Genomic DNA, 26,557 nt, shown 5'->3' with positions numbered 1-26,557 from the left:
GCAAGAAAGTTTGCCTCTGACTTCACAGCATGGGAACTCAAACATTCTTCCACCATAGAGAGGAGGAACAAAAGGAGGAGAGGCAGCAGAGGTTGCAAATGACCTCCACGACTAGAAAGAAAAGGTTCAAAACCAGGTAAGGCACAGAGTTAGGGATGGTCTGAGTAAATCAGGTACACAGGGGCTTTCTGAAGCATTGCACTCAGTTTTGAAACAAACAGCTTTGTTGAATGTTTAATTTCTGAAATTATGGGCAATTATCTGGATTCTTTTTATGTGCATCTATCTCTTGAAGCGAGGAAGAAGAAACTTTCAGCCTTTCGGAGTTATCCATAGCAGCTGCCCTTGCCTTGACCTCTGAAACACCACAGTAAGTCAAAAATCACTATAACAAAAACAAGCATTGTGTCCAGTATCACCTTTCTATGGGGATCACAGGTTCCAACTCATTTCATTGGAAGCAAAAAGACCAGGTTCAATCAAGAGGTTTTTCTTTGAAAAACACTGTCTGAAAATGCAGGAAACTAAATTATATTCCCTTGGTTCCTGTAGTGCTGAGTAACATTACCCTTCTCACAAGCAGAGATTAAGAGAAACCGTATTTCATGGGAATAAATGGAAAATACAGATTCAAATTAACAAATAATGTTAACAGATGGAACTCCCTCCTCTTTTGTAAAAAATCTTGGCACTGGTCCTGCTGTCCATCCTTCTGCAATGGCTGAACAACACAAGCAGTTAGCAGCACCTCTCCTCTCTTTAGCTCTTCTGCCAGCTCTCCATATGTGATTAGATATGATTAATAGCAGATCCCCTTTATGTGCCATTAAAGCATTATAACTCATGGAAGCAGTGTAGGTTTCTGTAAGGCACAATTGCCTGACTTCATACTACATATGACATTCAAATTGATATTTCTATCCTTGACACTTGCTTGGATTTAATAAAAAATATTTTATTGTTTTCTATAAAACAACAAAACAAAAAGATCAAAATAAAAGAGCCTAACTTTTGTCAGCTTTTGACATCCTCTGTTGCAGGAATTACAAGCTAAGAAGAGAAGCTGCCATCTTAGAGCTTGAGCAGAGGGGGCAGAAGAGAGTTTGTTTTGGGAATGAGATGGAAAAGTTGGAAGAGGAGGTTGTTAAGAACTGCAGACTGCTGCGTGTGAGAGCCGACCGGAGAGTGCTTCGGAGGAAGGTCAGATCAGATATCTCTACCGATAGCAGAAATGCCTACAGGGTTATAATTTCCAAGACTAACTATCATTCAGGAGAGGATACCAAACCTAATCAGGTGATGGGACCACCTCAGTACTGTCAGCAATAAGGACAAGCCCTTGCATCTCTGCCCCTGCAGCATTATCACACATGTCCCTTATGTAAGAGAACTTGTGTAACTGGAAAACAGTCTCTTTCCATTGCCTTTATTTAGTCTGTCCTTGTCACAGGCTGTAGAAAAGGCACGCAGAGAGAAGGAATACATTGAGCAGTGTTCGGGTCGAGCACCTATGTTCTGGATCCCCCTCAGAGTACACGCTGTCTGGGAGAGGATGGAAGTGACACTGACATGTACAGTCCTGGCTTCCCCACTGCCACAGGTGACCTGGTATGTCAGTCGATGCCAATAGCTCATGCTGCCAGCATGGCTAAAAAGTCTGTGTGCAAGTCAGGAGGCAACCAGAGCAGTAACATCTGTGTCCTGGCAGAAGAAAGGGAGAGCTTAACAGATCACAGAGTTTCCCAATTCCACTATTAGGACTAGTGATGATGTGAAATACTCAGTGGGTCCTGAAGACAGTGGACAGTCTTATGGGGCTCCTTTGAGATAGGACAGACATGTTGATCTCCGTGCCTCCCTTCGTGCTATATACTCTGTCCTGTGGGCAATCTCAGGATTTAAGTGCTACATTTGCTATTAATAATCAAGGGACAGAAAGAACCATTGACATCATTGACCATTCCTCCCATGAAAAGTTCTAAGTATGCAAACATTTGAATTATTAATGACTTTGCAGGCAGATAATGCCGGTACTGTCAGAACTCCTGATGAGGAGGACAAGAGGGAATGACCTTAAGTTATACCAGGGGAAGTTCAGGCTGGATATTAGGAAGAATTTCTTCTCAGAAAGAGTGGTGAAGCATTGGCACAGGCTGTCCAGAGAGTTGGTGGGGTCACTGTCCCTGGAGGCTTTTAAGAAAAGGATGGATGTAGTATTTAGGGATATGGCTTAGTGGGCAATATTGGTGATAGGTGGATGGTTGGACTAGATGATCTTAGAGATCTTTTCTGACCCTAATGATTTTATGATTTGAATGAATTATTCAAAGAACAAAGAGAATAAGAACCTCCCACACATCTCCAGTTAACAAAAGGAAGCAAGAGACATTGCCTCAGACTCCCTCAAATGATCTGCAAAGCAAAGAGCATGAGAGGAGGAAGCAACAAACCAGTGCGGAACAGCCTACAGGCAGTTTCCAAACAGCTCTAGAGAAGAAATACATGTAAAGTTATGGTGGATTCTAGGTTAGCTGCAAGACTGTTCCAAGTTGATTTGGGATGAAAACAGTAAAAGAGAGATGTGACCAGCTTCTACTCTTCTTCTTCGTCTCTGTGGTGTTAGACATTGCTAGCTTTAAAAGGAAGTGTTAATCGCATCAGTCAGTCTCTTCATCCCTTTCTCATGTCACCTGTGTGTTCAACTAGGTATAAAAATGGAGACCCCATTGACCTCCGTTTAGCCCCAGCAGGAAAATACAAGATCAAAAACAAGTTTGGAATGTTGACCTTGCGCATCAGCAGGTAAAGTGTATGCTCTTGTCTTGGAGGAGGTTTATTTTACTTGAATAAGACTCACTCTCCTGAAACAAACACTTTCTGTATGCTAGAAAAAAAGAGAGCTGTTGTGGAATCTGACCCAGCTTGGCATCACTGTGTTGTGTTTGGGCTGAGCCTTTGCCATTAGTAAACAATCTCAACAGTTCATAATGTTAAATATTTGTTATTACCAAAATCTTACAGCCTCATTAATTTTTACTTCTGTTTTTTTTTTTGTTGTTTTTTTTTTTGTTTTTTTTTTTTGTCATGGCCAAAACTTTGTCATTCAGGATAATGCCATGCCCATTAAGAGCAATTCACAAAGAAAGGTGTACCGGTGTGATTTGGGACTGATCAACATTATTACAATTATGGTAGTTCAGCAACCCTGTGAGCTATGCATGTGACAAATACTCCTGCATATCTTCACTGGAATCTGGTGTTTGATGGGTCTCTGCTTGCTTATTACATATGCAACAAGATAAAAGAGCTGACCCCTAAGAAATTCTTCCAACCAACAGGAAAAGCAGCTTCTCAGTGGAAAAAAAAAAAAAAAAAAGTCTGCTTCTAAATCTAGGGATTAAAGGCAACCTCTCTGAATTTGTCCTGTAAAGTATAATGACTGAAACCTAAAAAGAATGGGAATTTTTTTTTTTTTCCAGATGCTCCATGGAAGATTCTGCTGAATACAGTGTTGTAATTGAGAATCAGTACGGCAAGGCTTACTCGTTTGCTACAGTTCTTGTCAGGAGTAAGTAGAATCACAGAATCACAGAATCACAGAATCACAGAATCACTAAGGTTGGAAACGACCTATAAGATCATCCAGTCCAACCATCCACCTGTCACCAATGGTTCTCATTAAACCATATCCCTCAACACAACATCCAAACGTTCTTTGAACACCTCCAGGGTCGGTGACTCCACCACCTCCCTGGGCAGCCCATTCCAGTGCCTGACCACCCTTTCAGAGAAGTAGTATTTCCTAATATCCAGCCTGAATCTTCCCTGGCGAAGCTTGAAACCATTCCCTCTAGTCCTATCACCAGTTACACGAGAGAAGAGGCCGACCCCCAGCTCGCTACAACCTCCCTTCAGGTAGTTATAGAGAGCAATAAGGTCTCCCCTGAGCCTCCTCTTCTCCAGACTGAACAATCCCAGCTCCCTCAGCCGCTCCTCATAAGGCCTGTGCTCCAGACCCCTCACCAGCTTTGTTGCCCTTCTTTGAACACGCTCCAGGGCCTCAATGTCTTTCTTGCAGTGAGGGGCCCAGAACTGGACACAATACTCAAGGTGCGGCCTCACCAGAGCTGAGTACAGGGGAACAATTACTTCCCTACTCCTGCTGGTCACACTGCTTCTGATACAAGCCAGAATGCCATTGGCCTTCTTGGCCACCCGGGCACACTGCTGGCTCATGTTTAGCCGAGCGTCAACCAACACCTCCAGGTCCATTTCCTCTACACAGTCTTCAAGCCATTCCACCCCAAGCCTGTAGCGTTGCTTGGGGTTGCTGTGGCCAAAGTGTAGGACCCGGCATTTGGTCTTATTAAACCTCATCCCATTGGCTTCAGCCCAGCTCTCCAGCCTGTCCAGATCTCTCTGTAGGGCCTCGCTACCCCCAGGCAGATCGACACTTCCAGCCAACTTGGTGTCATCTGCAAACTTACTGAGGGTGCACTCAATGCCCTCATGTTCCTTTGCTTTTAAAATTTTCATATTCTTGCGATTCTTTCAAATATTTTCGGTACTAAATATTATATCATTAAAAACCATACAAGCACCCTGGAAAAAAAAATAATAATTAAAAAAATTAAAATAGAAAGAAGTGAGCACTCTGCTAATATGAAAACACCTCTCATTCATTAGAGAGGGGAAAGCACAACTGCATGAAATACTATTTAGCTATTGCCAACCAATGTGCAATAGCAGATATAATGGCCCTTCTGTCACTTCTGGAGTCAGGCAAAATCTTCTGGATTGCATATGGACACAGCTGTCCTATCACTGCACTGAAATTGTACTAAATTTAGATACTTGGATATATCTGGACTGATATAAAACAGACAAACACACACAACATATAGAATAGCACTTCTAGGAGTCTGGTTTATTTCTAAAGTTAAGCAAGAAATTGGTGAACAATTGGTTTTCATCGGGCTCTCTTAGTGCAGTACTGCACAGAATACCATATTCCTCTCTCACATTAGTAACCAAGAGCAAATACAGTAACTGGCACAGACTCTTGGGGTCTGGTGCAAGCCAAACTCAAATGTGGTGAAGGAAGTAAACTGCCTGAAAAGGGAAATTATATCATGCTTTAAGAAATGTGCCATGTAATCTCACAGAATCATAATTTGGCTGTTCGTATTTCCTATATACGTATATGAACATATATAGTTCATAATTTTGTATCTAAAAGCCTGAGTAGTCTAGACCTGCAGAATAGCAGCTGAATGCTTTCAGTGAGAGTCCAGGGAGCAATTTAAATGGTAACAGATGAGCAGGAGGTGACCAAGTTTGCTTGGGAGATCTCACAGGACATGAAGTGATAGGTGTCTCTGGCTGAACGACTTGCTGGCTTGAACTGTTATTTCTTTAGAAAGAAGAGCTCTGTTTCGACTTAGATAGTATATTTGGTTTAGACAGCATCTTGGATTTACATAGTATACTGATGTATGAGAACTGCTGAATCACAGCCTGAATCTCTGATGGACCACCTGAGGCGAGCAATGAGTCATCTCTGGGAGCACAGGTGAAGACAATTCTCCTGTGCTACTGGAAGGGCTGGAGCCTGGCTCCACCTCTCCTAGACCCCATTTAAGAGCTGACTGCCACGGGGCAAGGATCTCTTTTGGAGATTGCTCCTTTTGGAGTCTTCTTAGCAAGCTCAGGATAACAGTAAGCTTTCCATCCATTCTTCTTTAGTGTGAGTGAAAGTTTAGTCTAATAGTCTAACTTTCTTGTGTGTTTCTTAATTATAACATCTGTATATTCATTGATTATACAACTGAGTTCACAGTTGATGATGATTTAATATGTTTTTTGCTCTGTCATGGGTTATGTTATCATCATCCTTACTCTTTGAATGATATATTTTGATCACTACTGAATACCATTTGGAGATGAATATACAAACAGAAGAATGCAACTTGAGAGTTTTGCTGAAAGTGTGTTGTTTATAATATCTTTCAAATCCTATATTCTGTGTTCCTCAAAATTCTGGAAATACATAGCACACACTCACCAATTCTAAAAGTAGGTGTATACCAGCCCAGAAAATCTCTATTTCTAAGCTTTCCCAGATTCCTCATGTGCCTTTACCCCAACAATGATGTACAAAAATGTTACCGTGTGTGCAATGCTTCTATATGTGTTCTTGTACTATGTTAACATCAGAGCAGGCATGATGACAGAATGAGGGCCATGGGCTATTCCAGAAGTCCTTAGATGGGACTGCTCTTTTCATTGCTAAGAACCTGACTAAACTCTTCTTCCTTGAGTTTTGCATTCTGAACAGTTTGCAAGTGTTGTTCCTTGTGATTGTGGGTAAGAGGTCCACACTTTTTTCCTTTTCCCTTGACCCTCCCTGTCTAATATTAGTAATATGATTCTTCTTTTTGCTATTTGTGTTTAACCTTCTGAAAATAGAGACTATACCAAGGCATTAATCCTTCCTCCACTGGAAACATTCCTTATCTTGCAGACAAGTTGATTGCACCTCTTCTCCCAGCCCCACGCTGTCTGGAATGCCCTTGGTGCCATGGGTGAGGGTCTCTGAGCTTAGTGATTCACTCTTTGCTGGGTAGAGTTGGTTGGAGAGCCAGGTCCAGAGAGTGGTGATGAATGGAATTGGCTGGCAATGAGTCATATGAGTAGTGTTCCCCAGGGGATGGTTTGGGGGCCAGCCCTGTTTAATATCTATATTGATAATTTGGATGAGAGAGGTGATGGCCTGAAGTTGTGCCAAGGGAGGTTCAGGTTGGATACTGGGAACAAATTATTCTCAGAAAGTATGGTGATGCATTGGCACAGGCTGCCTAGGCGGTGGAGGGGTCACAGATCCTGGAGGTGTTTAAGGAAAGAATGAAAGTAATACGTAGGGACATTGTTTAGAGAGCAATATTGCTGGTAGGTGGATGGTTGGACTAGGTAATCTTAGAGGTCTCTTCCAACCTTAAAGATTCTATGATTCTTGCAGCATAACTCGCTGTGCCTTAAGACATCACGGAGGGTCTCACAGGACCCAGGGTGAGGCTGTGCTTCCCCTCTCATCTTTTCCATTTCTTTCCGTTTCAGCTGTTTACAGGCAATACTTGTCTTGTGCTTATGAGTGAGCTTTGATATTGCCAAAATGAAAAAACTATCTTATTTTATGGGCATTTCTTGGGGCTTAGAGGTAAGAGAGCATCTTGCTTTCATCCTGTTTCAGTGCACTGATTCTTAGACTCCAGCTCCAAAGCATCTCATTTTGTGCTGTGATACCAACAGCTCTTGGGGCAACATTGGGTGGTGCGGGCAACGCCTCCAAAGAACCACAGCTGCTGAAAGAGGAATTCTGTGGGAGACTCGCTGTCCTCTAGATGAGGAATGAGCTTTGTGTCATTAAGCAAATTGATGTTTTACTGCATGATGACACTTTGAAGGTCACACTAAGAGTGGCTTTGAGAGACAAGAGCAGTTTGCGGAGTGTCACTGTACATATTTGAGGGGAAGATAAACACTGGAATGAGATTTCCTAAAAGCATTTCCTTCTTGTCTTGTAGAATATTACGGAAAGGAGTCGGGGTTTGATTCAGAAATATACAGGAGTAAGTAAATGTCGGTTATTGTTATTTCTTTGATTTTTCTGCCACCTGAAGCAATGGAATTCTTCTTTTCTGAGCTCTAACTTTTCCTGTAAGCCTGCCTGCATGGGAAAAGCACAAGGCTCAGCTACTCTCTAAATATATGAGAAAAAGTATGATACAAGCTAGAGGTCTCTGGGACGTCTCTCTCATGCTGCATTTCATTTTTGTTTCATAGGATCCCTTCTTGCCAGAGAGGCGGACTTTGCCTCCTTGCTGAAACCACTATTTTCAAAAGAAAAGGAGCCTTTCACCCTCTCCTGTTACTTCACTTCTGATTTACTTGAACACCAACGAAACATTACCTGGTTCAGAGATGGTTTGTATGCAGTAGCTACACTTATACACATAGATACATATACATATATGACTACACCATTTGGTTTTATAGCTGTAATCTAATGCTTATAGGAGATTAGAATTAGGGATTCATGAGCTGCTCTCAGCTCTTCTCAAGATAGAGATGTTATTATTTGTATCCTCATGTAGAACTGCTAAAATATCTGGCAGAATTCAGAGCATCCTGTTCCCTGCTGTGAGGAGTAACTTTGACTCACTAATTTAATTACCCTTTATTGCTCGGATTGCTCTCCAGGACAGGGATTGGTGTTGTTTTTTTTTTATCTGTTCTTTGTGTGTGAAGAGAACACAGAGGGATGGCAATAAAATAGGATCAGAGTCCATGAGTATAACTGTGAGGTATCTTATCTTGCTGATCCCTTATCTTGCTGTGTTGGTTTTGTTTCTCTGCTTTTGGTGGCTTTGGGGTTTTGGTGCTTCTGGTTGGTTGTATTTTTATTTTTTCATTTGGAAATACATCGATCCTCATTCCACCAGTTCAGGTGGATCTCCTTTACCCTTTTCATGCTTTATAGGTGAGTTGCTGCAGAACTCAGAACATCTTGAACTGAAGTATCAAGACCAGGAAGCTTCTCTAAGAGTGCCATGTGCTTACAAAGAAGATGAGGGATTCTACACAATCCGTGTCCCCTCACTGGGTGGATGCAAAGAGCAAACCACTTATGTGTTTGTTCGAGGTAATAACAGGATTATGTCCTACTTAGAACAAAAGCTTCTCTCCTAACGCTTTGGCATAAAGGAATTCACTGCCTCATCCTAAAGAAAGTTTGCCCCCAGTTTTGTGCTTTACTTTTGTTACAATTAACAGAATGTCCAAGTCCTACATTCGATTGTGATTAAGATGTAAAAATATGATTGTATTGCTGAGACACACTTAAAATTAAGTTACTGAGTCAAAGTTTTGGTACAGAGGAGAAAGACTTAACCACAATAGCTTGGTGTTCCTGCAGATGCTGCAGCAGAATCAGCCGGTGCACCTGGATCCCCTCTCAATGTGAAGTGCCACGACATAAATAAAGACTGCTTGATTCTTTCTTGGATAGCACCCAGTGATAATGGAGGAAGCCCAATCCTTGGATATCTTATTGAAAGGTCTGTACTTCTATCTGTTAGAGAAAGAAACATCATGATTGTGTTGTGGGAAAACCACAAAGGAACTCCATGGGATACATTCCATTTCAGGTGTACTGCTGGGTCAGAGAACTGGGTCCCGTGCAATGAAAAGCCTGTGAAAACTTGCAGATACCCTGTGCTGGGCCTTGCTGAAGGACAGGCGTATCAGTTCCGAGTGAAGGCTGTCAATAAAGCGGGGATCAGTCATCCTTCAAAAACCAGTGATCCAGTTATAACATATGACCCCAGCAAGGGCAAGAGAGTGACAGGTATGTACTAAAAGCAGGAAAGTTTGTTCCTTCAGTACAATGTGAGGCTGCAGTACAGATGAATGCAGTTTGTCCAGATTCTCCTCATTGTTAAAAACACCAATGCAGCACACTGCTGTGCTGTTCATTCACTAAGCCCACCTCAGTACTACTCTGGAACAGAAAACATCAAAACACTACAGGTATGTAATGTCACTGAATATGTGATGAAACATACATAGTTATGCATATAATTATATTACACAGTTCTGATCTCTATTTTTTCAACGATCTCCAAGCATTCTGATACAACTCTGTATCTCCTGCTGGATAACACTGTTCTGTTTGATATTACAGTTATTCCATATGATGAAGGCAGGATGATAGAAATCTTCAAGGATGACCTAGAAGGTAAGCTCAATCTATACTGAGCCATTCCCATAGAGCTGACTTAGAGAACAAGGAGAAAGCCTACTTGTAAGCTGCACAAGGATCAGAAACTATCATAAATAGTACAAACTTTTGTAAAAATCTTTGTTTTCCTGTCCCCAAAATATTTAAGTCTCCTCCTTTATAGTGAAGGATCTTATTTTACACCAGGAGAACGTAATCTGTTTTAAAATAATGTTGATTTTTCTTCTACGTTATATCTGAAGGCTGGATCAGGCGCTGAGCACTGATGAAGCTGTGGGTGTCCTTGTTCATTGCAGGGTGGGATCAGATGGCCTTTGAGGATCCCCTCCAACTCGAATGATTGTATGATTCTAAAGCATATCTGGTTCTGACTTCCCATAGGGCACATTAAGATTCCCCTGCCACCCACCAATGTTCACGCAAGTGAGGTCAGAGAAGATTATGTGGCTTTGGCCTGGGATGAACCAGATCCAAGAGGCAGAGAACCATTGCAATATTATGTGGAAAAGGTAAGAAAATAACATCACACAGAAAGGAAACTGCTGCTACTCCTGGACAGGAGTATTTATTTCTCACATGGCCTAAAGCACAGGAATAATTATTGAATGCAATTAATTGCTGGTGGCTGTTTAGAGTGGACAGTGGAAATAAGCTGTCACCACTCTTAAGATGGGGCAAGCCTTGCTCTTAAAAAACAAACAAACAAAGTCTCAGTTACTAAAATGTAATCCACAGAATGGTAGAAGAGCGTTAACAGGAAGACTGTTTCTGCCCCATGGGCCTCCCAGGTGTGGAAGGCTGTGAAGAACTGCACAGTAGTTTGCTTTTCAATTCCCCTTTAATCCTTTTGCTGGTTAATTAGTACCTCCTACCAACTTATCAGGTACTGATTTCCCATTTGCTGTGCTCTTCCTGCTGCAAAGGAACCTTCTGTTTCCAAGGAAGAAAAGATAACATACGTCAACAAAAAAAATTAATCACTTACACTTTTTAATAAAAAAATAGATATACACTTTCCAAGGAAGACTGACTCTGTTGTCTGTCAGGAGTTTTAAGCTTTTGTGAATTGTAAATCATCACCTTTTTCCTTACAGTTGCTTGTGGGCAGCAACTCCTGGCAAATGGTTAATCTGGATATGCCAGTTAATTCCCCAAGATTTGCACTCTTTGATCTCATTAAAGGAAAACCATACCGTTTCCGAGTACGGTCTGTTAACAAGTATGGAGTCAGTGAGCCATCCCTGCCCAGCGAACCCATCACTGCTGGAGCAAAACTGGGTAATTATTTCACTGCTATGCACTACACTAATGATGGAAAAGGAGATGTGCTACAAAACTAATGTGTGGATTCCTCCCTGTCCCTACCCCACCTCCTTTAAACTTCATGTTATTTTGTTACACAGCCGTTGCTTTGATATCAGGAAGCCTCTTAAAGCCTTAAATCCTCCTTTAATTACTTTGCAGTTGGTCAATGCAGTATAAATCTAACCAAGCCACAGTAGGTGAATTACATTTAATTAAGTAAGGGACAATGGAATCCTGTATTTAATCTAAGCGTGTTTCCAGCACTTGGTTACATGTAGGATTCCTTCCAACACTGACAACTGTGATTGCGGAAGAAGCCATTTTCTAGGGCCTTCAGATAAAGAGCAGTGCTTAGAGGGCTGATTTGTTTTGGTTTCTTCCCAGGACTGACGAGACAACAGTCAGAGATGCAAAAGCTCATGTCCATGCCTCTATTAGGCAGAGAGGAGTAGCTGTTTCTCTTACTATTTCATATTCTCACACTAAAGCTGCCCTAGTGTTCATTAATACTGTCCTTTGTTTCTCAAGAGTGAAGCAGGTCCCATTTCACAGAGGAGTCACATGAGTCAATATGAGTCCTGTTTCTCCTTTAATTCAGAGAAGGTTACATGGGTGTAACTGCAGGAACCAATGGGCTGGCAGGGAAGGAGTATGAGGAGCAAACCCAAATATGAACAGACAGGGACAGTGTTCATGGTGATTTTCTCTAATTTGTAAACAAAGCTCTGGGAAAGTTGAATAAATCAGTGAACTCATTTAATAAGCACATCTGAATTTACATATTCTTCTAAATAAACTAGTATTTTTCTGTTTTTACTTTTTTCTTTTGCAGCTCCTTTACCACCACCGTCTCAGGTTCTAGCTTTCAGAGACACCAAAACATCTGTTGTTTTGCAGTGGGATAAATTAAAGGATGGTCTGGAACCTCTGGGCTACTACATATATTGTCGGGAGACTGGGACAGAAGAATGGCAAACTGTCAACAACAAGCCTGTGATGTGTAATGAGTGCGTGCAGCTATTGTACTCCATTGAGATAGGATGCAAGCTTGGATTCTTCTCTTTATGGCCAGAGTCATGTTTCAGTTAAAAAAAGAACTTCCTTCACTGCACACACAGGCATGCATGCAATACCATATCATCTTTTATCATTAAGCACTGCTCATCAGCCAAAGTGCCCAGTCGCACTTCTGTGTCGAAAGCTGGACTGACAGCAATGTCTGTGTGTATCATCATAGACTCCCAGTCTGCAGAAGATAGACTTTGTGGCATGACTGGTAGAACCACATTCCATTACTTTGTTTGCTTTCCAGCAGAGTATGTTGGTGTCACACACAGAGTATTTAGAAAATCTGTCCTAGTTGTGAGAGTCACACGTCAACTGGAAAGTCCATTAAAAGTCATATTTATTGTACTGGCAGTGCCAGGCAGCAGTGTGACACCTTGGTATCTGATCTATACTAATTGTCTGACCTATCAGTAAATATTTTATGTGACGCTTTAATTTGTAATGGCCAATAAGGATTTTGCAAGGAGCAGTTTCTTATCAAAATATATTGCCATCTAGTCAAAAGACCTTTCACCTGTTTTTTGAACGATCAACACAAACACAGTAACTTTTTCTCCTAGGTTTACTGTCCCTGGGCTGAAGGCTGGAAAGGAGTATGTCTTTTGTGTGAAATCTGTCAGTGAGGCAGGATTGAGCGAAAGCTCTCCAGAAACAGACCCTATCACTGTAAGACCAGCAATAGGTAAGTAACAGATGTGCATGTAAATCCCTCTGAGATATATCTGTCGTGCACAGATATTATTGCACATCACGGTAATAATACTGAGCAGATAAGCAAAGCAACAGGGAACTGATTTTCTTGTATCCCCTTGCTTCTGTTGTCATTTATGCTTGTCAAGAGTGGGCATGTTAATTAGCATTTTGATTCAGCAATGTGTTATACTTTTAGTACTCATTTGTCACTGGTAGAAGTTATAATCTTCAAATGTACTGTTATCCTGGTACCTTGAAATCAGCAATGTGAATTATCCTAGAGAACTTGTGAAGATGTCCCCACCACGTAAGTCAGTGGCCAACCCTCAGTGGTTGCTGTTATATCAACCCACTGCTCCCATCTTTTCTATCCAGCAAACTATAAGGCAACATGCATGAAATGCCCTGAAGCCTGTCCGTGATTTTTCTTGTGATGTCTTAACAAGAATCTGGTCCCACCCAAACGCTTCTACACAGCAGAAGTGATACTATGAGATCTTGACATAAACAGAATCACATCAGATGTGACACATTTCTCCAACCTGGTTTGTCCAACATGTACCCCCCTTTCCCTAATCCCTAGATCATAGAATCATTAATATTGGAAAAGAACTCTAAGATCATCCAGTCCAACCATCCACCTACCACAAGTATTACCCACTTAACCACTTTCTAAGTACTACATCCACCCTTTCCAAACCTGCACTGAACAGTGCTGCCTTTTGTCTCTCCCTTTGCTGCACAGCTCGCCCATCGGCACCACGTGGGTTTGTTCTGCTGAGCTGTGGGAAGGCCAACATGACCATTGGCTGGAAACCCCCGAAGCGTAAAGGAGGAACAAAGATTCTGGGTTATTTCCTGGATCAGCATGATGCATCTGAGCTAGATTGGCATGAAGTCAATATTCAGCCGATTCCTCAACGAGTTTACACGGTATTAATTTCTGATACAATCAGTGCTGTCCTTCTTTATGTGTGGGAACCATGGCTATAAATTGGGATAAGGTGCTTTCTTCTACTTTCTCCAGTCCAGAACTTTCTTCGTACTCTCATAAGATTACCACCATGCAAGGCTGTGCTAATATTTTCTCTGCTTTTCTGAACCCAAAGGTTAGCAACCTCGAAGAAGGCCATCTGTATGAATTCCGTGCATGTGCAATGAACATGGCAGGTGTTGGGGAAGTATCTGAACCCAGTGACTTGTTCAGATGTGAGGAATGGACAATGTCAGAACCAGGTACCTCTTGCAAAATGAACAGGCAGAAAAGCACTTCCACATATACTAGTTCTCTTCTCACTTTTCAGTAACTCCGAGGGACTTCTCAAGATTATAGGTCCGTGTAAGATGTGGTCCCAGTATACAAATGCGCACAAACATTTCTAGGGACATAGGGTTCTGTTTCCACATTTCACTGATAAGGAATCGAGGTATTTTTAATAGCATTGTTTAAAATATATATATATATATAGCTCTAATATCTTAACATTATTATACCAAAGCTAATAACATTAAATCACATGTGCATTTTTTTCCTAGAACCTATCTCTACAGTTAGTTCACATGGAAAGCATTGCTTCTGGACCCACTGTTCACATCTTATCATAAAACTCTGCTTTCTGATTTCAAACTTGAACAATGTGTCAATCTTTTAATGCCATAGCTTGACAGCACACTCTTCCTTGAACAGGTCCTCCTTATGATGTGAAGTTCACTGAAGTGAGAGACTCCTCCCTGATGCTGCACTGGCAAGCACCACTGTACACAGGCACAGGTCCAGTTACAGGGTATTATGTAGACATGTGTGAAGAAGGGACAGAGGAATGGAAGCAAATAAACAAGCAGCCCACAGCCACCACTCACATGAAGGTCAGTAGATGCACTCAGTATCCAAGCATTCCTTTGTAACACTTATTAATTCCTGTCACTGGTTCCTGTAGGTTTCAGATCTAGACACAGGGAAATGCTTTATTTTCCGAGTAAGAGCACTGAACAAGGCTGGAATTGGACCCCCTTCACTTGCCTCAGATCCTGTGGTGGCTAAAAGCAAGCCAGGTATGAAACTGAGTGATGAATTGCTGTGTCTGTACATGTTATGTTGATTCCTATAAAAAGAACCCTACTTCATTAAATATTTGCTACACATTCCATGGCAAGAAAAAAACCCAGTCAAAATAAAGTTTAGTAAATCAATCTGCCCAAGTAAATTTACTCTAGCTGTATGTTCTGGCTTTAACATCCAATATCCAGAATCATAGAGTCATTAAGGTTGTGTAAACTTCTAAGATCATCCAATCCAACTGTCCACCTGCCACCAATATTGCTGACTAAACCACATCCGTAAGCACCACATCCACCCTTCCCTTAAACACCACCAGGGATGGTGACCCCACCACTTCCTAGGCAACCTGTGCCAGTGCATCATCTTTAGGAGAAGAAATTCTTCCTCATATCCAACCTGAGAAGATTAGCTAACCTGATCTTCGTAAGTAATATTTTAGTTTGCTTTTTTTCTTTCATTCTATCATTCAGGCACAAATGAAATTGAACTCGGAGTGGATGAAGAAGGGTTCATTTATATGGCTTTTGAAGCTCCTGAAAAGAATGATTCCTCTGAATTTATCTGGTCAAAGGACTATGAAGGACCACCAGATGCTGACAGAGTTGAGACAGAAGAGAAAGGCAATAAGTGAGTAGATAATGTGCAGAGAGAAATGTACACTTGCTCTTCAGTGTCCAGTACAAACGATTGAAAGTACTATATTTGATGTTGCAGATGAATCAAATGTGTTGTATTCTTTTAATAAAAAAAATCACCAACGTAATTTTTGAATGAAAAATAATATTTATTATTACCTTTATTTCTAAGATCTAAGCTTATATTGAAAGATCCATCAGAAAAGGATCTGGGAATATATTCAGTGGAGGTCACAGACGTAGATGATGATATCTCTGCCAGCTGCACTTTAACACAAGAAGGTAAGAACTTATAATTAACAAGCACTAAAATCTAATGTGCCATAATTTTCTAATATTAGATGTTTAAACGAAAGCTTCTCCCAGAAGAACGGTGGCTGATGTCACTTAATGGTAGTTGTGTCATTGGAAAGATGTTTCTCATTCCCTGACAGACAAAGGACAGTTTCGTTTTCAGGCTCCTAAGAAAAATTACGATGATCTAGAGAAGTCATTTTTTCCATTAGATTTCAGATTTCACACACACAGTTGTAATTATCTAAAACTTCTCTACTGTATTTCTTGAATTGATACAACCAATGTTCTCTTCAGACAGAACTAAGTTATCTCCACCACCTTCTCTAGTCCTCCCAGTTTGTAATGCTTTGTACTTGTCTCCTTGACATAAATAAGGCTTACTGAAAAGTTAAATCCAATTGCTATATTATTTTCCTTTGGTCTAATTGTACTAATCTAAACAACTTGTTATTTTTTGTATTTCAGATCTGGACAAGTTACTGAAACGTAGCCATGAAATCAGGAACCCATGTAAGTTGGATGAGTAATAAGCCACTTCCAGACATACAGATTTTGAAAGGGAAACACTGGCACGGTTTGGGCTCAGCCAAATTCTGTGGCTTACATACGAATTTCTGTTGGCAGTTCTCTTTGTTTTCCAGTAATAAAGCTGATATCTGGATGGAATGTTGATGTTCTGGAGAAAGGAGAAGTGCGGCTGTGGTTGGAGGTTGAAAAGCTGTCACCAAATGCAGAGCTGCATTTAATCTTCAATGAGAAGGAGCTTACAAGCACTCCAGTATGTTCTGGTACTTTTAATTCTGACTAACTTTTCCCTTCCTGAACAGGGATACAGACCAACTGGGCACATACCATATTTTCTAAATTTTCATCAGATGGTTTGATTTGTGTGTCTTTGGGAGGGTCTGGGGCTTGGTTTCACACTGTTCATAAACAGACAGCCAACTGTCTGATTCTCAAGCTGTCCAGATCTAACATCAGGCCAAAAATAGAGAAGGGAAAGCAGAAGGGAAAGAGGAAGGGGAAAACGAAAGGAAATTGGGGGGGGGGAGGAAAAAAAAAAAAACCAGTTAAAAATAGGGGAGAAAAAACCCAACAACTACCAAGCAAATAAAAAGCAGGGATTAAAAAGGTATCGGAGTGTGCAAAGAATTTCAGAATTTCATTGCGTTGTTGTTGTTGACTTTTGTTGTTGATGTTATTTTTCTCTTTTTAAAGCAGTATGTAGTAAACCTTCTGTAGACCTTGTCCATTGTTAGAACTGTATTTTCTGCACTGGTGAACTGACACAGAAATGCATGATTATAAAGTGTTTTCCAAGCTCTTTGTAATGATAGTATGTGCCTAAAGCAAACAAGGCAGTAAGGCATAATGATTGTATTTGCATGTGAGCATCTGGCAGGTTTCGGGGTGTGTGTATAAGGGATTCAGTAGTGCTTGCATGGTGTCAGAGGGTGGCAATATTACTTATCATTGCTCAAACATGCAATTACATGCCCCAGATATGTAATTACGTGCACCGCTTTCATTATACTAAAAATCACTGAGATCCTGGTAACCTGAGAAGTCTGTAAGACACCACAAGAAAGGCGACATTGTGTTACATGGCTGTAACAGAAACTGTCCTGGAGGAAAGTTTTGCTCTGTGCAGTTCTATTATACCCAACCACATAAACAAATAACAGGTGAATCTCAGGATACAGAATATCAGAATGCATTGGTTCTTTGTACCTTTGAGATGAGGGAAATGGGTAAGGACACGCACACACAGAAGGATAAAGGCAACTTTATATCTGAGTGTTGTAGAAGACCCAGTGCCAGAATCTAGTCTTGAAAAAACTATTGAATTTATTATATTTGCTTTATTTTATGCAGACACATAAAATAAATTTTGTCAAAGGAAAAGGTCTGGTTGAACTGATAATCCAGAACTTCTGTGATGATGATAAAGGAGTGTACACAGCCCAGCTGCAGGACGGAAAAGCTAAAAATCAATTCACCCTTGTTCTTCTGGATGAAAGTAAGTGAAAATTCAATATCAAATACAGACTGTCACGCTGAGTAGAAATTTTTCTAGGTGTGTAAGGACTCCAGGGACTTCTGACAGTTACACTGACACACTGAGAATGTGGAGAACAAATTTTAGCACACATTTAAAGTCACAGAATCATTAATGTTGACAAAGACTTCTAAGATCATCTAGTCGAACCGTACAGTTTCCACCAATACTGCCCACTAAGTCCATGATTCATGTAAGAAATAAATCTGAATTCCTCTTAATATAAATTGGAAATCCTGATATTATAAATAGGGTCTCTGATAATAGAAAAGATCTGGTGGAGGAAAACATCCAATGGAATCTTTAGTTGCTGTTTCCAAATGTTTCGCATATCATCTTGCTGTGTTGAACACTCTGTATCTTGGCAGTACTGAATGACAAGGATTATGATTTGTGCTGAGATAAATGCATACAGGATCAGGTTGAAAATTCAGAGTATTTAACAGCTGATTAATTGCATCAAACTGAATGCAGTAAGGAGACCAATGTCGATTTTACTGGAAGATGAGTCCAAGCAACATGGAAAGGCTAACGTAAATCACACTGGGTGAAATACACAGGGTGTATGTGCTACTACAGAGAGGCTCTTTAACTGTTTAAAATTAGAAAGCAAGAAGTTTAGCACTAAAATACTTCCCCATACAATGCCTATCACCATTTTCAGTTCCTGTGAACAGTTTGACCATTTCAAGTGACCTTCCAAAGCTTCCGTGTTCTGTGAACAGAAGTTAATGTCACATTACTGGACTCTCTCTAAAAGCAGTGGGGAGAATAATAAAGTGCCTTTATAGTGAAATTTGGTATGTGGTAATTTCAGAATATAAAATGAGTTTGACTTGGTAAACTGTCAGTGATCATTTTTCTTTATTGATGATGAAGAAGAAACAGTTATTTAAAACTGAGATAAAGTTTATGCTCTCTACCCTATTTTGTGTTTCTTACTTTTAAAACATTTTATTTTCAGGGTTTCCAGCCTGTGTTTTTGCAAGGCCAAGCTCCTGTTTCATTTCCTAAATGCATAACGTTCATGTCTTCAATGACACTTCTATTTTCATGACAGTAATACTACATACTGTGTATCCAGTATAATCAAAAATGGTGGTACTAATCCGCTTAAGGTTTTCAGTGGGGCATTAGAAATACCTTATAAGCATATGTTACAGCTTTTAAGAGAGAGCCTTCTGTAACCACTATCTCTACAGCATTATATGAAGAAACTGTGTTTTTTGGTTTTTTTTTGACTTTGATTATTGCTCCTACAGGTTTTGCTAAAGTTGCGAAGGAAGCTGATGCAAAGCAAAGGGAATGGAAGAAAAAGCAGGGTAAGATAAGCAGATTAATGACTTACCAGAACCATGCCAAAAGGATGGCAAAACCTGAGCAAAGGCATTTCATCAAATGCTCTAAATGCTTGTATCATCTTTACTAAGTGTATTATTTATGTTGATTAGTTCACTGACACTTTAAGATCTGATTCCTCAGTGAATACAAGATCTGTTGCCTTAGGACATCACAAAGCCAGCAATAACTGTGTGATATAAACTGTGTGTCTGGTGCATGACTGCCCCTTCTGGGCAGCGCTGCTGGGGCTCACCAGGAGATGGAGGCATCCCAGCAGATCATTCTTGAGCTGTGGAGCTGCTCAGCAAGATACCTATTTTCTTTTATAGGTCCGTATTTTGTAGAGAATTTGAAATGGAAGGTTACTGAGAACTGTGAAGTACTCCTTACCTGCAAGGTATGTACATCAATGCAACTTCAAGTCTGAATTTCTTCAGCATTACATTTTAGATGTGCATTTTAAGGTCTGGGAATGAACAACGCTCATTCAAATGGTTATTTGCAGACTGATGAAAGGTAAGAGACAGCAGAGCTTGAACAGACTTTTTAACAAAGAGGAAAGCTCACAGTATGCTACAGTCCTATAGGACTGCTGTGATGCTTCACATTAGAAGAACATCTCTGCATTGATAAAGTCAAATGCTTTTGGGACCCTGACTTCTAAATTTTGACTTAAACAGGCAACAAATCTGAGAAAGGACACCAACTTCCAGTGGTTCTTCAATAAGAAAGCCCGAACAGGTGGTGTGTTTGACCCACAGACTGGGATAGGAACTCTCCATATTAAAAAGGTGAAAAACAGAAAAAACAATTTGGTGGCTTTGGTGACCACACTAACTTGCAAAAAATAATCATTGACCTCATGATTAACAGTCTGTATGTGTTTTGGGTGGTGCCAACTAAATGAAAGAAGAATTAATGTTATAGCCTGATGAATTAGGAATGCTTTTAACAGGGGCTAAAAAGGAAAGTGTGGGCTCTTCAGGTTTTCTGATCATGACATGTTGCCTGTTCTGGAGACAAACTGGAAGAAGAAAGCAAACCTCGGCTCCCTGCCCTTCTTGTGTCCTGTTTCAATGGCATGTAAAAATTCTGTTGGGGGGTTGTAATTATTTATGTATTTTTAGTTTAACGTTATATATTTGCATATATATTTGCCAGATAACCAAAGCAGATGAGGGTCAATACAAAGCAGTTGTTTCAGATGACCGAGGAGAGGACTACACCCAACTTGATCTCACAAAAGGAGGTAGGAGAACTTAGTTTTTATATATGTATATGCATACATGGTGATCAATTAGAAAATCAAAAGCATTTCATGTCAGACTGGGGTCATAAAATAATCTGTTAAAAAAAAAAAAATCTTACTCTTCAAAAGTTATACAAAGCCCAATGAACAGAGTATGTTTTCAGAGGGCTTTGTATACAATCCCTATTCTCTTTATCTGTCCATGCCAGAATTCATTTGATAATCCACAAACAAATTCTCAGCCCTGGAAGTTCAGCCAGTCCAAACCACCAAGAAAACAAAATTCTGTTTCCGTTCTGCAACTCCATCAGTGAATCAAAATTCACAACTGAACCACAACCGCAGAATATCAATTAAAGACAACACAACGCACAAAAGAAATGCTATGTTATTTCAGCTTCCTGCCTTAATTACAAACTGAGTGTTAATGAAGACAGGAACATCTAAATGTAGTAAGAAATGATCAGTATCTAAAAATAAATAAATCAATGGCAAAAATTTCCATATCCAGTAAGATTTACAGCAGAAAAAGATAATGAATAACTGATACATTATACACATAAGAAAATGTAGTTGGCAGATCAGATGTGATTTGCTTAACACTGTATTTATAAATACTTAGATGTCATTATATCTTTGCAGCCTTTGAAGACCTCCTCAAGGAGCTGTGTAGGATCAGTGGTATGTCCTTTTCTCCTAGGTAATAACAGCAGGGGAAGGGGGGGAGGAGGGGGAGCGCCAGGATCAGAGCAAACAGCACAGGAGCTGCCCTGGATCTAGAGGTTGGTCTCAAGTACAGTACTGCCCTTTTAATATTTGGCAGTAGAAGCACTTTTAAACTGTCAAGAAGGGTGGTCAGTAAATGTGTCCAGGGACACAAAACCCTATGCACTTACAAATTATTTCTGTGACCTGCATGTGCCAGCAGACTTCTTGTCACATCATTTGCTATGTGAATTTGGGCAACTTATACTACTTCTGTCTGTGAGATGCCTGTTATAGGTCTCCAGAAGAGATGATGTCATTTTTCTGCTCTCTGTTGGCTAAAAGAGGAGCCTTCCAGAGATACAATACCATCCAACATTCAACCAGTCGCATTCTCCAGAGATAAACATCAATAGGTTGCCTGGGATTTTCTTTGCATAACATGTAAGATTGTGCAGATGAAGAGGGAATCCAAAAACAATTCCAGTCTTTTAATTATACCATCAGCTCTTTCTGCTACACCTCTGAAAATTCAGCCTACTGACGAAGGCATCAAAATCTACACAGACGTGAAGTACTACACAGACTACATGAAAACAACCTGGTTTCACAAGTGAGTCCCCTAAAGGCACTGGGAAGGGTTCTGGGGATACTGTTACTTGAAATTGTTTATCACAAGAACCGGGTATGCTAGGCCTCAGACCATAGTTTTTTAAGGCAGTGGGAGATTTGTCAGTCAGAGCTGAAAACCATGATTCTGTATGAATCCTGAAACGTGTCTGGGAATTCCAAAATGAACAATCATGTTACAAATATTCTGGTGGTGCTGAGATACAAATAACTGGTCATCTTAACTGGAATAGTAACTTTGGTTACAAACAGGAAAGGAAGCAGTTATTTTCTTGTTTCAAACTCTTTATTTCTACTATTTTTATGCTTCCACAAACCACTATGTTGCCCCACTCTGAATAACACAGCTCCCAAATGTTACAAGACTCTTCCCAAACGTGAGCTCATTTAGTCTCATAACAACTTGGTAAAATAGAAATATTGTTTTATTACGCACATCCTACAGACACACAGAAGGAGGCCAGTTTTAATGATGTTTAAGGACTAAATGCATATCATAGGATCGTTAGAGTTGGAAAAGATTTCTAAGATAATCCAGTCCAAATGTCCACCTACTGTCAACACTGCTCATGTCCTTAAGCACTACATCTACTCCTAAACGCCTCCAGGGACGGTGACTCCACCACCTCCCTGGCAGTCTGTGCCAATGTTATACGATGTCTAATTTTATTTAATCTCCCAAATAAAAACTATGAGGTATTTTGTAGAACCTGAGAGCTTTAGCAAACTATCTGAAAGCATGGATGCCCAGTGAGATATTCAAGTGACTGACTACGTAACCCTTTACAAAATGATGGCCAAGGTCCTGACTCCAACTCTGTTCTTCTAACAGGTAGAGATCTAACAAAGCACACAGGTCTGCTAAACTGTATTGAAATTAAATAATTTGTTTATTTAGGGAGAAGCGACTGGAAATTCGTGACAAACTGAAAGCTGGGAGCACAATGAATCAGATCTGGCTCCACATACTGAATCCAACAGATACAGACAAAGGAAAATACATCCTGGAGTTATTTGATGGGAATGACTCTCACAAGCTGTCAACCGACTTGTCTGGGCAAGGTAAGCTGAATCAACAACTGCATCACAGGAATTAGATCTCCCTGAGCTGCTTTCCAAGATTCCTTCAGATCTCTGGCAGCAATTCTTCTCTTTCATTTGAGCCGGAGCTATGGTTCTGTGACAGCATGCTACTAAACTGGGTTAAGGACAGTCAAGTGCCCAACAAAGCCAAAGGGAAGACAATGGGAGGAGAAGGGATCAGTGGAAAGGACTGAAGCCTTTAAGGAGCACTGCTGAGTACTATGTCAAAAGAAATAAACAGCAACATTCCCTAAAACCTAAAATTTCATTTCTTGCAGCCTTTGAAGATGCCCTGGCTGAGCACAGAAGGCTAAAGTAAGTTCCCACCTAGATCAATTGAGCTGTAAAAATATTTATTTTGAGTGTTGTATTTGGTACAATACCTAACAAATCATTATAATTTTGTCTTTGTCTCTTTCAGAGAAGCAGCAATAGCAGAAAAGTGTAAGTAAATGAATTTCTTCTGCCAAACAAAACCAAGTGGTACATTAATAAGTAAAACTAAGAGGTCATATTTGCTCATTCCCAGGTCGCGCCAGAGTTGTTCAAGGTCTGCCAGATGTAGCCACCATCATGGAGGATAAGGTAATATTGAGTAATCGCTTGGATAACTGGGCCTTGCACAGATGTAGGTAAATGACTGCTGGGGAGAACGCTCTCAGTTCTAAATGCTCGCTGTCATTTCTGGCATTTTATTACCAAGGATGTGGAAGTGATTCAAAGTCACTATTGTAAGAATTTTCTAGTTCCACAGAAGCTACAAGAAATTATTAATAACACTAAACTGAGGACTGCTATTTCCATGGATCCACGATTAAACAGCCTGTTCAATGAACTGTAAAGTTACAAGAATAATCAAATAACACACACCTTTCAGGAACTGTCACTCATTTTAAGAAACAGATCTAAGATAAGTGTGTGTGCTGTTTGATGAAGTTAATCTGTTCAGAACAGAGCGATTATGGATAAGAAACTCCTGTGGATTTTTACTGATCTTGATTTTTTTTTTTTAATTATTAACATATCACATCACCTGAATTTCCTTGCTCATTTGTGTCTTCATAATCTATCTCTACTATTTCTTTTATAACAGACCCTGTGTTTAACTTGCTGTATCTCTGGAGATCCTTACCCAGAAATCACTTGGTTCAAAAATGAGAAAATTATCATCTTTAAAGATCGTTACAGAATGGATGTGAAAGGGACAGTTGTCACAATTACGATAGAGAAAGTCTGCAATGAAGACACAGGAAAATACAGCATCTATGTTAAAAACAAATATGGCTCTGAAACAGGGCAGGTTACTGTCAGTGTCTATAAGCGTGGAGAGATACCCATAGGAACGGAAGAAAAGGAAGTCCCGAGTGAGACCATAACAAGAAAGCCTAAATGAACCAGGCAACTATATGTCAGTGAATTTAAAAGGAATTTAACCCCTTTGGTTTCATTTGAATGTCTCCACCCTAAAATTTAGGCTCATTCCTTTATCTTTGTTTCAGTAATGTTGCAGTATTTTCACTTCTTGGTTGCTAGAAAACAGTTCTCATTTGTAAGTAATTCTCAAGTTTTTTACCATGAGAGTGGTGAGGTGCTGGAACAGGCTGCCCAGAGAGGTTGTGGATGCCCCATCCCTAGAGGTGTTCAAGGCCAGATTGGATGGGGCCCTGGACAGCCTAGTCTAGTATTAAATAAGGGGAGGTTGATGGCCCTGAATGTTGGGGGCCCCCCTGCAGGGGGTTGGAGATTCATGATCCTTGAGGTCCTTTCCAACCCTGCCATTCTGTGATTCTGTAAGTGTATGTGTGCGCATGTACACTCACATGCTCTCTTTACAGAGAAACTGCTTCCCTGTAAAAACATGCTGTGTAGGAAATACCAGGGGGTTCACGTACAACCAAGCTAATAGCATAGGGTTTTTCTGTACTAAATTCTGGTATGTTACTTGTAAGCTTTTCTCAGCTACAAGATAACGTCTATGTTATTAAACTTACAAAGAGTGACACCTTACCATTGTTGTCAAGTACATTCATTTTGAAATTAGTCAGAAGTTTTCTAAGTACCACGTGAACTGGGACTGTGAAGTGTTGACCTTCACAAACATGAATCGAATGGGAAGAAAACAAGGCAGTGACACTCCCAAGGCTTGGAGTTTTGCAGAGGAATGTGGACAGCTTCCCTCTAGCCTGACATGCTGTAATTGTTACACAAGAGGGCAGAGGGAAAGTCCACAGAGATGGAAGGCACTGTTCATATTACTCTTTGATAAGGCAGATAATCATGTCCTAGAATAAGTCCAGTATAAGCACCCAGGCTTTACAGCCATGTGAGCTACACACCATGCACACGTACAGTGTTATCCAGTACCAGGACATCATCCCTGCCACTTAGACAACAATTATTCTATAGAAATGAAATTACAAAATTGTGCATCTTGATGTAGAATATATATATTCAGACTAAAAAACTAATAAAGGAAAGCATTTAGGTTGGTACTGTGAAGTAGCTCTGTAAACATTATAGACATGTGAATTCCATCTCAAGTGTGTGGCATTTCTTTTTTGGTTTCTTAGTGTCAAGTTTAGCTTCCCAAAGACAACAGTGCTCTTTAGAGGACAATGAAAAGATTACCAGAAAAGCTTTATCTAACTTTTTGATTTCACAGTACTACTCAGTTTGGAAAGGACTTATGGAGCTCACCTTGTCCAAATCCTGCCCAAGCATGGTTAACTACAGCAAGTTGCTAGGACTATTTTACACAAATAATGAGGTTGTTTTTTTTTTTTAAAGCCAGAGACTAGGATACATACCTGAGCAGTCCTTCAAGAAAATATAAGTTACACTTGCTGGTACAGGGATAGCTTGCAGTAATAAGGAATTTCCCAGAGTCATGAGAAGCGAGCTACATGTCGACTTCCCGCTAACTATTCTGGTCTGAACACTGCTAGGAGGAAGAGATTTGTTTATGCATATGAATTAAAAAAAAAAAATTCTTCTGTCAAACTGGCTCTGTGGTAGGATTCTGAAAACACAAACAACAAAACAGATGACAGTATGTATAAACGAAATGTTGTCTTGAAACCATAAGGTTGATTAATTAGAACTACAGTACAAATTTTCTCAGCCCAGAGCCTTGCATGCTCCCTGCTAATAAAAACCAGAAGAGAAATATGCTTTAACATGAACGTTTCCTCCACTTCAAGCATCTAGCTCTCTGTCTGCATTTTCTTTAAAATTACATACTAAAAATAACTGTGAAATTGTAGGAAAAAGTTCAGCATTGTTTTTTCTTTTTAAATAGAAGAATTACTGATTGGTATGGAGTAATAAAAGTTAACTTAGGAAGGTCAGCAACCCCTGGGATATAGGCTCTATTTGAATTAAGCAATATAACTGCAAGATACATAATCTAGTGCAACGTCTTCCAAAATCAACAATCATTCTTGCATGAACAACAAGGAATATCACTTACTATCTCTGAGTGAGGAATTCTTGGTGTAACTGGCGAGAAGAAAAATAATTAATGCACTCCATTTACTTATTTAATTTCAGTCTCCAAGTAATGTTTCATATTTAATTTTACCTTTAATGTTCGTGTGTACGGTGCCTATTGGAAAAAAAAAAAAAAAAGCCACAA

At 40.1% G+C, this 26,557-nt stretch overlaps 1 protein-coding gene across 1 annotated transcript; it reads left to right on the top strand.

Moving 5' to 3' along the window:
- On the top strand, window positions 1-26,557 carry MYOM3 (myomesin 3). The gene is made up of 36 exons (XM_031595140.2): window positions 1-136; window positions 296-370; window positions 1,041-1,200; window positions 1,451-1,608; window positions 2,707-2,802; window positions 3,480-3,568; window positions 7,584-7,628; window positions 7,843-7,983; window positions 8,540-8,701; window positions 8,975-9,116; window positions 9,207-9,406; window positions 9,743-9,796; window positions 10,181-10,308; window positions 10,894-11,077; window positions 11,937-12,111; window positions 12,733-12,854; window positions 13,611-13,798; window positions 13,975-14,101; window positions 14,553-14,731; window positions 14,803-14,917; window positions 15,395-15,551; window positions 15,732-15,841; window positions 16,322-16,366; window positions 16,498-16,634; window positions 17,732-17,876; window positions 19,178-19,237; window positions 19,586-19,653; window positions 19,937-20,047; window positions 20,418-20,505; window positions 21,148-21,186; window positions 21,718-21,823; window positions 22,739-22,902; window positions 23,202-23,238; window positions 23,345-23,367; window positions 23,453-23,508; window positions 24,017-26,557. Exons 1-36 carry the CDS (start codon window positions 30-32, stop codon window positions 24,314-24,316), a joined length of 4,293 nt encoding a protein of 1,430 aa, XP_031451000.2. The 5' UTR covers window positions 1-29; the 3' UTR covers window positions 24,317-26,557.

Source organism: Phasianus colchicus, chromosome 24, assembly GCF_987193195.1.
Source record: "Phasianus colchicus chromosome 24, bPhaCol1.hap1.1, whole genome shotgun sequence".
NCBI lineage: Eukaryota > Metazoa > Chordata > Aves > Galliformes > Phasianidae > Phasianus > Phasianus colchicus.
The sequence above is the reverse complement of the archived record's forward strand: the minus strand, read 5'-3'. Positions and strand labels throughout refer to the sequence as shown.

Coding starts and splice junctions, on each gene's coding strand:
- MYOM3 (XM_031595140.2), top strand. CDS start 30: ATGGGAACTCAAACATTCTTCCACCATAGAGAGGAGGAACAAAAGGAG. Junction 7,629..7,842: donor TGATTCAGAAATATACAGGA/GTAAGTAAATGT, acceptor TTTGTTTCATAG/GATCCCTTCTTGCCAGAGAG. Junction 19,238..19,585: donor GGAATGGAAGAAAAAGCAGG/GTAAGATAAGCA, acceptor TTTCTTTTATAG/GTCCGTATTTTGTAGAGAAT.